The sequence below is a fragment of the Amphibalanus amphitrite genome, unplaced genomic scaffold, assembly GCF_019059575.1.
Source record: "Amphibalanus amphitrite isolate SeventyFive unplaced genomic scaffold, NRLGWU_Aamphi_draft 000490F_arrow, whole genome shotgun sequence".
NCBI lineage: Eukaryota > Metazoa > Arthropoda > Thecostraca > Balanomorpha > Balanidae > Amphibalanus > Amphibalanus amphitrite.
Window position 1 is genome coordinate 434,453 of NW_024881984.1, and position 12,964 is coordinate 447,416.

Sequence of the window (12,964 nt, forward strand, 5' to 3'; positions counted from 1 at the left end):
TTGGCACGACATAAATATACAAAAGCACCAAAAACAGAAGTCTCGCTACTGGAAATCTCCGTGCCCCTCTGAGGATAAATCTGGATGTAACGGTGAGTCTGGCCGACCGGGCAGGACCAGGCCTCGTCGGACGCAGCGGCGGCCGCTCAGGCACGTCTGTCGGAGCAAGACGTCACGCCGGGTCAGGTAGACGTCTGGATCAGACAGGGTGACCTGGAGAAGCTGGAACAGGTGCTGGTCGACGGTCATGGAGACGCTCTGGAGGGCAAGACCGCCTGGAACGAGCAGGCCCGCAACATTCTGAAGGTGGCGCCCACTTATATGGTAAGATGGAGGGTGGAGAGAGGTTGGTGAGAATGGGAAAAGGAGAGCGAGAGAAAGGGGATGAGAGAATGAGGGAGGGAGAAAGAGAGAGAGTGAAAGAGTGAGAGATAGAGAGGGAGAGAGCAAGAGAGAGGGCAAGAGAGAGAGAGAGAGAGAGGGAGAGAGAGAGAGAGGATACGAAAAATGCGTGAATTGTATAAATGCTGGAAGGACGATGGTTAGAAGATGGGAAAAAACAGTGTAATTATCTGACTTCATTTTCTGTCAAAAAGGCATCAAGTGCATCTTATCGAAGCATGTCTCACTGGTGCACAGATAACAAATGTATATTATTTAAAGCAGCTAGCATTGCATGCTAATTTTACCACTAGATACGTTCAATAATACATTATAGTGCTTGTATCTGGAGTGTTTTGCATCTGGTTATCGATGACAGATGAGTTTGACACTATTGATGCCTATCACAAACCCATTCAAATTTTCCTTAATGTCTTCTAAGGCATTGAATAGCGCTTTTGCTTGTGTGATATCCTTCTGTAATCCTTTCAGAATGTTAACCTTGATGCTCTAATAATTGAGATTCTCACAAACAGTGTAATTATTGATGAGTGTCCAAAAATAAATCGAACGTTTTTCTTAAAGACTTTATCCAATCATGTTGTATTCTGTAGATGGATGAAGAGCACTTAGAATAGTTATGCTATAAATGTGCAGGAATGTCTGCCATATTATTTGTCATTCTGGTGATGTTATTGCCAATAAAGTTGATACCATACGCCTTCTTTTTTAAACTGAGATTGATGCAGCTTTCTCCGTTTGGCTGCACCAGCCATCGCAGGAAGATACCGCGAAGATACTTGCTGCTGTGGACATCACGTGTGACGTCACACAAGCTGACGCCATCAGTCAGATGTTCGCCCAACTGACGGCCGGCAAAAGCGCCGATGACGTCATCAGAATCCGAGGAGGTGGAACGGCACCAGAGTCCGCCACAGCGGTGGTCGCTGCCGCTTCTGCCAGTCATCAGAGCGGTTCTAGTGATAGTGTCAGCGCTTCCAATGATAAAAATGCGACAGCTGAGCTTGCAGTGAAAGGACCATCCTCTCCAGATAGCGGTGTAACTTTTAGTGACCCAGAGGTTGAGGCTCTGCTCTCTGAGGTCAGAACTCTGAGTTCTGGCATAACTGGCTTAGCCGATAATCTAAAGATGCCAGTTTCCGATGTCAGAGAAATTGTGTCCGAATTCCAACAATCTTTGACCGATTATAGGCAGTTGTTTTTGATAAAACAGGATGCGTACCACGACGAGCAAATTGTTGATGATGACGATGAAGCATTGTCTGAAAATGAAGAAAACACTTCAGAAGAGGTATCTTCATCAGATGAACAAAGCGATTCCGAGGATCCTATGTCAGAAGCCGAAGTTCCAGATGTCCCAAACGACCAGCATGTCGCATCTGATCCTGCTTCTCCTTCTTCTCCAATGCCGCGTGAAAGCGCATCCGCATTGGATCCAGAAATCAACCTCCCTGCATACGAAGCGCTCGTGGATAGTTCGATGGCTACAGGTCTCAATGGTGAGAATCTTGCTTCTGACCGGGACTCCTTAGCATCGGACTCCGAATTTCCGATTTCTGTTGCTGGCGAATCGTCTTTCGGGGATCAGGAACCACAAGATGGGGATGCTGTCCAGGCAACTACTGATGGTGAAAAGGAAGATGTGTCGGATGAATACTCCTCGGAGGCCGAAGATAGCGAGTTTGGACTCCACGGTTTGTTTGCTTCAAGATAGGCATGTGTAATATGTCCTGTGTCGTTCGTGTTCTACTTCTATCCATGCTCAAATACTGTCCGTCAGCCTCTACTCTATATATATGTGTGAATTAATGAGAAAGACCACTGCCATAGAATCTGCGTATAGATACTCGCTACTTGGACGATATGTAAATAATTGGTTGCCGGGAAAATGGGAAAAATAATTCGGGTGTTTATGCATGCGGAGTGCTTAGACTCCATATCCGCATCAATCAATCGTCCATTGTAGGTAACTTAAAAATATTTTGCTGGCTCGTTCGCATTTAACTAAAAACTTGATGTCTATATTTGTGTACATTTGTTACAATTTATTTAAAAATGAGTATCATGTGAAAGAAAATAAAAGATAGATCAGTGTGGCGGAGGTAATGTATGTCGTTTTTACACGAAAGCATAGCTTAGCTATTCAAGCTATGCCAGCGTGTCATGGTAGGTATCGTATTACAGAGCTTTATGTCTCAGGCAGGGCTATCTCAAGTCAGGCCTTTGATATACAATACATGCATCGAGTATGTTATCTAGCTGGAGCGAAGTAATTACTGAACGGTTCAACTATCCGCCGCTTATGTAGGTATACCGCCGCGCTGTTAACCACCATGCTGTTCCGGAGGACGCGGGTGTAGTGCGGTGCAGCCTACCTGCCGTCGTACTGCACTGGGCTCAGCATACGCGTGTGATACAGGCAGTACCAATACAATGCACGACAGTGGTCTGGCCTCTACGTTCTAATATACCTACCAAATACAACACAATTAGAAAGAAAGAGATTAGGAGGAAGGCCACAGATAACACAAGTGATAAAAACATGAAAACAAAAATATCTTATTTAAAAAAAGCATGTCACTACTAGTCCTCTCCCTCAACTTCCCCAACCCTATCTTCCATAAACCTACCTCTCATCTCTGTTAACCCTCTTTCTACACCACCTCTGCCATCCTGCCCAGCGCTCTCACACCCGCCTGCCGCACCTCTCAGGAGCAGATAGCGGCCATGCACAGCGCCGCCGCGCGCGGTGACGTGGCCGAAATCAAGGAGCTGTCGCGCGTCAAGGGTCCCTACTCCAAGTCGACTAAATTGGTACAGTCACTGGATGAGAACGGTCGCCTGCCGCTGCACCTGGCCGCCTGGTACGGCCACACGCCGGCCATACAGTTCCTCACAGAGAGGTACCCGGCGGGCATCCACATCATCGACAAGGTAACCGGGTGCCGCGGGGACAGGTCTGGCGCACGGTGGGCTTATGTGCGACAGCGCAAATGTGATCCGATTTTACAAATGGTAGTGCTATTTGGAATCGGCTTTAGAGCAGAATGCTGGTAAACAATCAATTGACCCGCTTCTTTCGGGATATTGGCGAGCAGGAGTAGTCAAATTATATTTTATTCACTTTTATAGTCTGTTCCATATCAAGCTTGCAGTCGGAGTTTCTTCGGCAGATCGCTCCTCCGCTCAAGAATTTGCGTCTTATAATGTAAGAGCTGTATATACAGAAATCACGCACTGCTTTCAGCAGGGCATTTCGGCTTCAAGCTTGAAACGGAACAGAGTATAGTGACACTTCATGGTGACAAAGCCTTATTTAATAGGGTTCATTCGTTCGTTGTGTCATGTCTAAAAATCATATGGTTGTGTTCTCACTGTTATTCGAAAATTTTACGCCGTGACCTACCTCTCTTTCTTATGCAGGATTCCAGAGCTCCTCATCACTACGCCGCCATGGCGAGTGACTCGAAGAAGGCCAAGAAAAACTACAACTACCTTATTCAGAAGGGAGCCAACGAGAACATCAAGGACAGTGTGAGTAATTTAGACACCTGTGGGCTCTGAAAACGTCTCTTTATGAAAATATCTCACCAAGACTCAGTGTGTGAGGAGAGCACCCCTAAAAGTTTGCAAGGTAAACATCAATGTCGCGCTGGGAAATCAGCTCCATTTTTACTATTATAAATGTAAAAGTAACCAGTAACCTCATAATATAAAACCGAAATAGGAGCCAAAAAAGCTCTATTTAAATTGATCGAATATTTCGCTCCTGGAGCTTCATCAACGATAACTCAAAAAAATACATATAAGTTTTGAATCACCCATTTTCATTTATTAATCTGTCCTCTGTCTCCGTTTCAGCGGGGTAACGTGGCCAGTTACTACCTGACCAACCCGTCCGACGAGTCGCGGCCACCCACGCCGGAGAAGGGCGCGAAGCTGGGCGCGGCTCCGCGCCCGTCGCGCTCCGACTCGCCGAAACAATCCCGACGCACCTCGCGCGCCGCCGAATCTCCGAAACATTCCCGACGCACCTCACACGCCGCCGAATCTCCGCGTCGATCACGACGCACTTCACACGCCGTCGATTCGCCGCGTCGAAGCCCGAGCCGCGGGGCCGACCGTGCCCCCTCGCGAAGCGGAGACGACAGAGAGGGAGGACAGGACATGGATATGGACACAGTTGAGCGCCTGCTGCTGACCGGTAGAACTGACGAGTTGAAGGGAGCTCGAGCCACCGACCCGGAGGTGCAGGAGCTGCTGGATTCAGTGCCATTCATAATGGTGAGTCATGCTGACAGGTCGTGTCCCCTGAGTCTTGGCTGTCTGCATTAGTTGTCTTGCAGCTGAAAATGGCATAAGCAAATTTGTTCCATAAGTTTACATCATTATCATAGGTTTATACCTACCGTTTAAATGATAATTAAGTACACATTTCTTATGGAATGCATACCAAAAAATGAGGACGCTTAATAGTGAAGTGTGAACATTGTATTGCTTCATAGGCACAAAAATTGAATATCATTGCGTCGCCGTTCATGATGGATCCCCAGTTTCCCAGGCGGTGTCCGACGGGCCAACTTGTGTTTCCCACAGGAGAAGATAGAGAGCGCCCACCGCGCTGCGGAGGAGGGGGAGTTCAGAGACGTTCAGGCTCAGCTGGATAGGAGGAAGCTGGCAGGGTCGACCCTCAAGGACGGGGCCAACCCCCTCCACAGGGCGGCCTTCATGGGCAACACGGGTCAGTGGGGGGTGGGAGGCTGCGCCGGGTGCATGTCACGTTCTGTCTATACGCAAGAAAGGAAGAAAATTGAAAGCGCTTAATGCTTACATTTTGATTTAAATTGTGGACGAGTCTTGAGGTTTTTTTTCGTTTGTGATGATTCTGTTGATCTTCACAGGATCATAACATCGTTTTATAATTGTTCAACAACTAAAATCGGGGTGTATAAACATTTTGAAAGTCTAAAATCGTACACCATGAAAAAGACGTACCCATAAGATTGTTTTTTTTTTATTATACGGCTCGATTGAACGAATCCTTCGCTATCAAGTAGCAGCCTATATGCATATTTAAAATGACTGGCCTGACCTCGCTACGAGTGGTGCTGGTCTTGGCGTTCTGTCAGCATTTAGAACGTGATTTAAACTATCAGCATATTCAGCTATCAGGTAACTAGGATTTTATGTTCATTTGTCTTATTTTTACTGTTGATGTATTTCTTGCATGCTATGTACCTATACCTCACCTAAATGTTGAGTAATGACTGCTGTAACCTGCTGCAAGTGTACGTTGAATAAATTTGCCCGCTTACAAGAAATGTCACAATGCCTAATTCAATATACCCTGACAATGGGTACAGTATGTATAATTATGCATTTTATGCAGCAAATGCTTTGTATACGGTACAGAGTAGGAGCCTTCACATAAAATACCATTACCAAGCTTTCTTGAAGCGCAATCTATCAAAAACATTAGCCCCAACTTCAGTAATAAATTTACGAGTAATCTCATGAGCTTTTCTCACGCGATCGGTCAGAATCACACATATATGTAAAATAAACTTCCGAGCATTGTTATAATTCCAGCTCTGGCACTCGGTTTGTTTGTGCCTTGGCTTGTGTAATGTGTATGCGTTTGTTTTACTTGCTTGTTTGACTGCTTCTTAATATTTCAGGGGTCCAGCTCTGACATATCTTCTTTACGTCAACGTCAACACCAGCTCTAACACCTCGTTCCGCTATTTCAGACGTGGTGAGGTACCTGGTGCAGAACTTCCCCGACACGATGGACGCCCAGGACAGGAACGGACGCACCCCGCTGCACTACGCCGCCGGCAGCCGCGACGGAGAGCATGTCTACAAACTGCTGCAGAAGGCCGGCGCCAGGGATGACATCAAGGACAAGGTAGTACATAAACGGGTTGTGTTTTGTTTTTATTAAAATCATGTTGATCATCAACGTGCTTTACCATCGAGTCCTTTGAAGTACACTTGAATGTGATTCCTTACTTCAAATAAGCCAAACTGAGTCAAGCTGAACTGAGTCAAGCTGCTTCCTGAGTTACCCTGCTCTGACCTCACCGTGCCGTTTTCCAGCGCGGTCGGGAGCCTCAGTATTACGCCGACCACCGCGGATCCCTGCGCTACACCACTGTCAGTCAGCAGTCGGACAGCTATGACGACTCAGAGGACGAGCTTGACGGTGAGTCCTTCATGAATACACTCCCATGCATGCCGGTACCGTGCGCCTGTTCACTAACGGGAAAAGCTGCTCACGTTCAATGTCGGGAGCCAATCAACACCAGCTACTTTTATATTCGCTGTCATGTTGGGCTATGTCGTGTTGTAAAGGAAAATGTCTGCAGCGACGGTTGAGGATTGAAAGATATTTAAATGCTTCCACTTTTACATATGTGCTGTCTGTTTTATCTGTTCACTGAATGCTCCCATTGCCAATTCGGCAAAGCTTCAGCTATTAGATCACTTTTCGTCGCATGTTTATCGTTACCTGTCCACACGTTTCTATTCAGAGCACATTTTCTTAAATAAACAGTTTAAGCAGTTTTACACCAACCACGCTTCATGTCGAGTAGTTCACAACCGAAAAAGTTAATGTGCTGGTTAATGGCCAGCACCAACAAATTAAAAAATCTTCACCCATCACAGGGGGCCAGCCGTTTTGAACGAGCCTCCAAGATTCAAGTCCATTTATATTGTAAGTAGTACTTCATAGCACCATAAACTCACAAGCGTGTCCAAGTTTACGCACATGTACATATTTGACAAACTTTTAAAGAAATCACGTTTTCATTGCATCTTCTCCTCTTGCAAAATAAATGGTTGTTCATTTGGGCTCCAAACTTAAACAGTATTGGTCGATACATTTCGGTCAAAGGCAACGAAGCTTATTATTTTTGAAGTTCAGTGGCATTATAAAGGACATTTGCATTAAATAACGATTATTTGGAGCCAGCAAGAACTTATTATAAAATGGCGGCGCTATCTGCGAAATACCGTAGGGAGGGGACGTCCAAACACCTCTCCCGCGGGCCCGGCGCGGGTTGATAAAGGTATTTTGTTGTCTTGTCTACTGCTGGTCTTCCAAAAATAGGTTCTACCTGTTAACTTAATGGATTATGAAACGGCTTTTGAGGTGTAATAGAAAGTTCACTTTCATTGACTGTCATTATTTAGAGACATACTTCAAAGAACAAAAACTCAAACTCAGATTCCCAACACCCAGTTATTATACAAGAGCTTGCTAATGTCAGACTGAAGTGCGATGACATATGTACTTGGGGCTCTGTTGCGATTAAAATCATCGCAAAAGTATGCGTAAAAATAATGGTGGGACAAGTTCCGCATGCCTAATGCTGGCAACACGTTTGAAACAAAACACACTTTAGATAGCCTTACTTCGCCCAATAAACGTCCAACCTTGACTTCATTCAAACATTGCTCAAACATCAAACAGCCAGCGCATCTACCTTCAACTGAGCCTTCATCCAGACGGCTGACCCGAGGCCCTTTTCAGCGGGGGCGAATCGACGCGACTCTCACGCAGACCGCCGCTCCAGCGCTGACGGACGCAGCTCGCGCATCGACCGCCGCCTCAGCGTGGACGACCGCGGCTCGCGCAGTGTGAGTCGCGTGTCGGCCTCCGGAGCTGACGTCGAGTTCACCGAGGATGCCTCGGACGCCGAGGTGCGCGAGATCGAGACCGCCTTCGAGAAACTGCAGCGCTCCAACGCCACCTCGCTGCTGCGGAAGCACCTGACGTCGGAGGTGCTCGAGCAGGTGAAGCGTCGTCGCACGCGCCACGGCGCGACTCTGATGGATGTCATTCGCTCCGGCGTCGAGAACTTGGACTCGGGTGTGGGAGTGTACGCGCCAGACGGAGACGCGTACACGGTGTTCGCGCCGCTGTTTGATCCGATCATCGAGGAGTATCATGCCGGTTTCGGGCCCAGCGACCGCCAGCCACCGGTGACGTTCGGCCATCCGAAGCAGCTGACCAAGGTGCTCGGCAACCTGTCCAGGCTGGGTAAGTACGTCATCAGCACACGGATCCGCACGGCGCGGAGCCTGGAGGAGTATCCGCTGAACCCACTGATGACCGAGACGGACTACATCGACATGGAGAGGGAGGTAGTGAAGGTGCTGCAGGATCTGACCGGCGACCTGGCCGGCACCTACTACCCCCTGGACGGGATGAGCAGCAAGGACAAGAAGCAGCTCATCGAGGACCACTTCCTCTTCAAGGAGGGTGACCGGTTCCTGCAGGCTGCCAACGCGTCACGACACTGGCCCAAGGGCCGCGGCATCTTCCACAACGCCGCCAAGACATTCCTGGTCTGGGTGAGCGAGGAGGACCACCTGCGCATCATCAGCATGGAGCAGGGCGGCAACGTCACCAGCGTGTACGCGCGGCTCGTCACCGCGCTCGTCAACCTCGGCAAACACCTGAAGCTGCGCCGTGACCGTCGTCTGGGCTCGGTCACCTTCTGTCCGACCAACCTCGGCACGGCGATCCGCGCCTCGGTGCACGTGCGCCTGCCGCGACTTGGCCGCGACCGCGCTCGTCTGGAGAAAGAGTGCGCGCGCCTGGGTCTGCAGGTGCGCGGCACTCACGGAGAGCACTCGGAGAGCAGTGAGGGGGTGTTTGACCTGAGCAACAAGCGCCGGCTGGGTCTGACCGAGATCGACGCTGTAACGGAGATGTACCAGGGCGTGTCGGAGATCATTCAGATGGAGAAGGACGCCAAAAAGTGAGCGCGGTGATTGCGAGAGACACGGGCAGAAGAGGTGATTGATGGACAGGGAAGCACCAGGATGTCGTGTGTACGTGCGTTTATGAGTGTACATTCTAAGAGATGGTTGGGCTCGGTAGATCGTGTCTTTTCTTTTGTGAGATTTGTCGACCTGTCGACCTTTGTGTTTGTGTTTCGTCTTGTGACGGTTTCAGAAGAGAATAAAGTAGCGGTATGAGAGATCGGTAACCATGCACTTGTTCCTGTGTAAAAAGGTGATTATTGTTGTCTAATAACGTTCGAAAATGGCGGTAGAGTGGCGATTATGAACAACAATGATCAGCTCTCAAGTCGAAGAGCAAGTGACCGAGAAGTTGCTTTCATTGATCTGCAACGGCAATGAAAAGGTAGCTTTAACGTCGATATAATTTTAATGAGTTCGGTTATATGTAGAATACAACTTGATACCGTCTGCTCAGACTAATGGTTATGAATCGGAAGAAGCGAGACGGATCTTCGAATGGTTATTTGTGTCTGCCGATTTGCTGAGAAAATGTGGGCTTGAGAGCAAAGTGCAATGCCTATTTAGACGCTCTGTACGTTGCATTGTATGCTGATGTGGCATGTGGATTTGGCTGTCATACCGAATGGGACTACATGGTCGTATTGTCCAGCCGTTGTGATGTTTGCTTGATACTAGCTAGATCCCTAAACGCATTGAACTATGCAAAACTAAAACGCTCTATCATATCATTAAGTTAGCGTCATCCTCTATCGTAGTCAAGCTCATTGTCTTGCTTCTCGGCAAGTTCTACGCAGAGGATGCGGTGCTTCTGTCAATAGTTACAATGTAAAAATGTAGTCTGGAAGCCGAGCAACCGATTGAATATAATGTATGCGCCCTGTTAGAAGTGCAAGCCTGTCGCTAGCTTCGTTTGTATGCAAGGTATCTTTTGGTTTCCAATTCAAATGTAACGGTATAACCTCGCAGCAATAACACAAACAAAACACTTCGAAAGATAAAACCCCCTCCTGTTCATAGTACGTAGTGCATTTCACGTCATACTTTGACTATTAGCTTGACGTACAGTTTGTCATAGTGGTTGTGAAATGTGAATGTGTAGCAATAAAATAGTTGTGGTCTTCAATAAACGAACAAGGGCAAAACTTTTTATGTCTAAGACGAGGAAGTGCTTGTGTGTAAGCGCAGAGTTTGTTCAAGCGGACGCTTCCCATCTCCTACGAATGCCCTTCATACTCTCTGGATGTGGAGAAGATGGTGTGGCACCTTATCAGCTGCAACCCGTAATATGCATTCGTGATGCGAGCTCGTAAGCCGTAATGTTCAAGTCGTTCCTGTTCAAGCATCGTGTTCAGGTCAGTTGAGTGAAGAGAGGCACCGTGTGCTTTGCAGTGGCCACAAGCACTTAACACTGAAATTTGTCAAATGTTGTAGTTTTAGCCGCAGCTTGACGTTGTCCGATTTTTACCTGAAGTTGAAATGACATCGTTAGATTTTTACCGTCAAAAGTACGGATTACCATTTTTATTTTGTATAGCAGCTTCAGTGTGATGTATTTCCCCAGCATGATTGATTGGCAAATGCCTGACGAAGTTCTACACGTTAAAAGGACCTAAGCATGAGTTGAATTCAGCTTGAAACAACAATTACATAATTGGATGAACATACCGCATATAATTCTTATGCCAAATTCATGATAATAAATACAACAACATGAATTAATGCAGCGTAAAGCTGCTTACGAGGGTGCGAGAACCAAATAGGGATTCCTAATTGATGAAGAATAGAACTTAGCTTTTAAAGTATGCAAATGAACCGGATATTATCAATTGCAACGTTGTGCAATTTGCATACCTACTGCTTATTTACTAAACAAATAGGTATGTACGCATTGCACAACACGAACAATGACCATCAGGTATCAGCCTAATTTGTCGTTTGGAGATGGCAGTACATTCAGCTGAATACTTATGAAGTACTTATGAAATGCACACAACATGAACTTAGCACGCGCATTGGAAGGGTTGCGAGTACTACGCCCAGTGGAAGGGGGGCGGATGCCGCCCCCCATAAGATCTCAGCTCCCACTGGAGCTAGAAAGACGAAATTTGGAGAGTAGGTGAAAGCCTTAGGGAACTCTGTTGTGTGTGAATTTCACGACCCTAGGTCAATATCTTTAAGGTCAAATGAGGTCAAATGTGGTCAAATCTGCCATATGAGTGACTTTTTTTGCGTTTACACGCCGATAACTCAAAAAGTTACCAGCCGATTTTCTTTTTTCTTTCACTATACGAACTAATATAGAGTTGTGAGTATGTATGGTGAATTGCTAGTTAATCCAACAATAAATATGGCGGCTAGAAGCCTGCTAAGGGTAAGATGTCGCCGGCTGAAGCGGGATCGGCCGACGCGGGAAACGCGGCAATCACAATTTTGTGTTTACACGCTCATAACTCAAGTTGTTACTGGCTGATTTTCAAAATTCTTTGACCATGAGAGTGCCTGTACATTTCTTGGTCTTCTCACACAATTTGACGCGAATCGAATATAATCAACGGTAGGGAGCGCGATGTAAAGACGGAACCGTCCCGCCCCGGCACAGTCTACAATTCAGGCGGCGCGTAACGGCTAGCGCCGGCCGCCGCGCCGCCGCGCCGCCGCGGCGGCAGGATGTTTGACTTTACACCGCTATTACAAGACAAGTTGTGGCCCGATTCTCTTATTTCTTGCACGAGAAGATCCGCAGTTCAATTCTAGAGAGGTAGCCGAAATTTCACATTAATATCGTGTTTGCAGCGCGAGTTATTGGCGAAAAACAGGAGGGGTGGGCGGAACCCGCCCCCTTCCACTGCGCGTGTTAACGTCTCCATAAATGCATGATTTTATTTCGAATGCATGGCTTTATGCAAGCTTTATGTTTGAAACACATGTACTCCATTTTTAACCCGCGCCCCACTGGGGTCTGCGTATAACACGCCCTACTGGGGGGGGGCTATTCATAGCCCCCCCTCCTAACTCCGAAACTACTGGGCCGATCGTCAAAATTCAAACGGCGTCTGATAGCCCCGGAAAAACTGTCGAGCGAAACCTAATTTTATTGACCTCGAGGTCACTGATGACGTCACAGGTCAGGTCAAAGTAAAAATTATTAGCATTTTGGCTTCTTCACGTTTTGGGCTCTGGCCGCCGTCTTACAAGTCAGATCAGGCTCATTTTTGGTTCACACACTCCTGAACAGATGCTCTAGATACTCTGAGGGTACAAAACTTGTACTTTGATTTTCAGGTCAAGGTCAGGTCATCACAGGTCACGAAAATATTATATCATCCGTTGGTCACGTGACACATGTTTTATGGTCCATTTAGGCCAAACATTTCGAATTTGATGTCGTCTGTGTCATGCGAGGTCATTTTGAGTCAATTTAGCTTAGGTCAGGTCACTTTCAGGTCAAAAAAGGTCAAATTTTGAAGTTATAATTTTTTCAACAAAAAAGGTGTCTATGCGATGCAGTTTGAGCTCAGGAACACGATGGTGCTATTTATATTGGCGTACGATGTCAAATTCGTGCTGAAAAATTGATTTGAAAAATTAATAATTGTTAATTTTTTGCAATAATGCGTATAACTTGGCCATTTTTGAAGATATTTAGCTAAAACTTGCTAGAGGTAGTCATTATAATGCGTTCTATCACATATATTCCGGTTTTTTCGAAAAGTCAAAACTTTTTGAAAAAATGTAAAAATATAAATTTTGAATTTTATTATTTAAATTTTCGAAATTTTCAAAA

The 12,964-nt window shown here is 46.6% G+C and overlaps 1 protein-coding gene across 1 annotated transcript; it reads left to right on the plus strand.

Moving 5' to 3' along the window:
• Positions 1–120: 120 nt before the first annotated feature.
• LOC122392525 lies at positions 121–10,322 on the plus strand. Its single transcript, XM_043387481.1, has 8 exons — positions 121–324; positions 3,115–3,336; positions 3,826–3,936; positions 4,264–4,686; positions 4,999–5,143; positions 6,153–6,310; positions 6,502–6,607; positions 7,940–10,322. The coding sequence occupies exons 1-8, from the start codon at positions 322–324 to the stop codon at positions 9,175–9,177; spliced, it is 2,406 nt and encodes an 801-aa protein (XP_043243416.1). The 5' UTR covers positions 121–321; the 3' UTR covers positions 9,178–10,322.
• The last annotated feature ends 2,642 nt before the right edge of the window (positions 10,323–12,964 follow it).

Bases quoted from the DNA above. Each gene is read 5' to 3' on its own strand.
- LOC122392525 (XM_043387481.1), top strand. The intron at 3,337-3,825 runs GTAACCGGGTGC...TTTCTTATGCAG, and splicing joins GCATCCACATCATCGACAAG to GATTCCAGAGCTCCTCATCA. The intron at 4,687-4,998 runs GTGAGTCATGCT...TGTTTCCCACAG, and splicing joins ATTCAGTGCCATTCATAATG to GAGAAGATAGAGAGCGCCCA.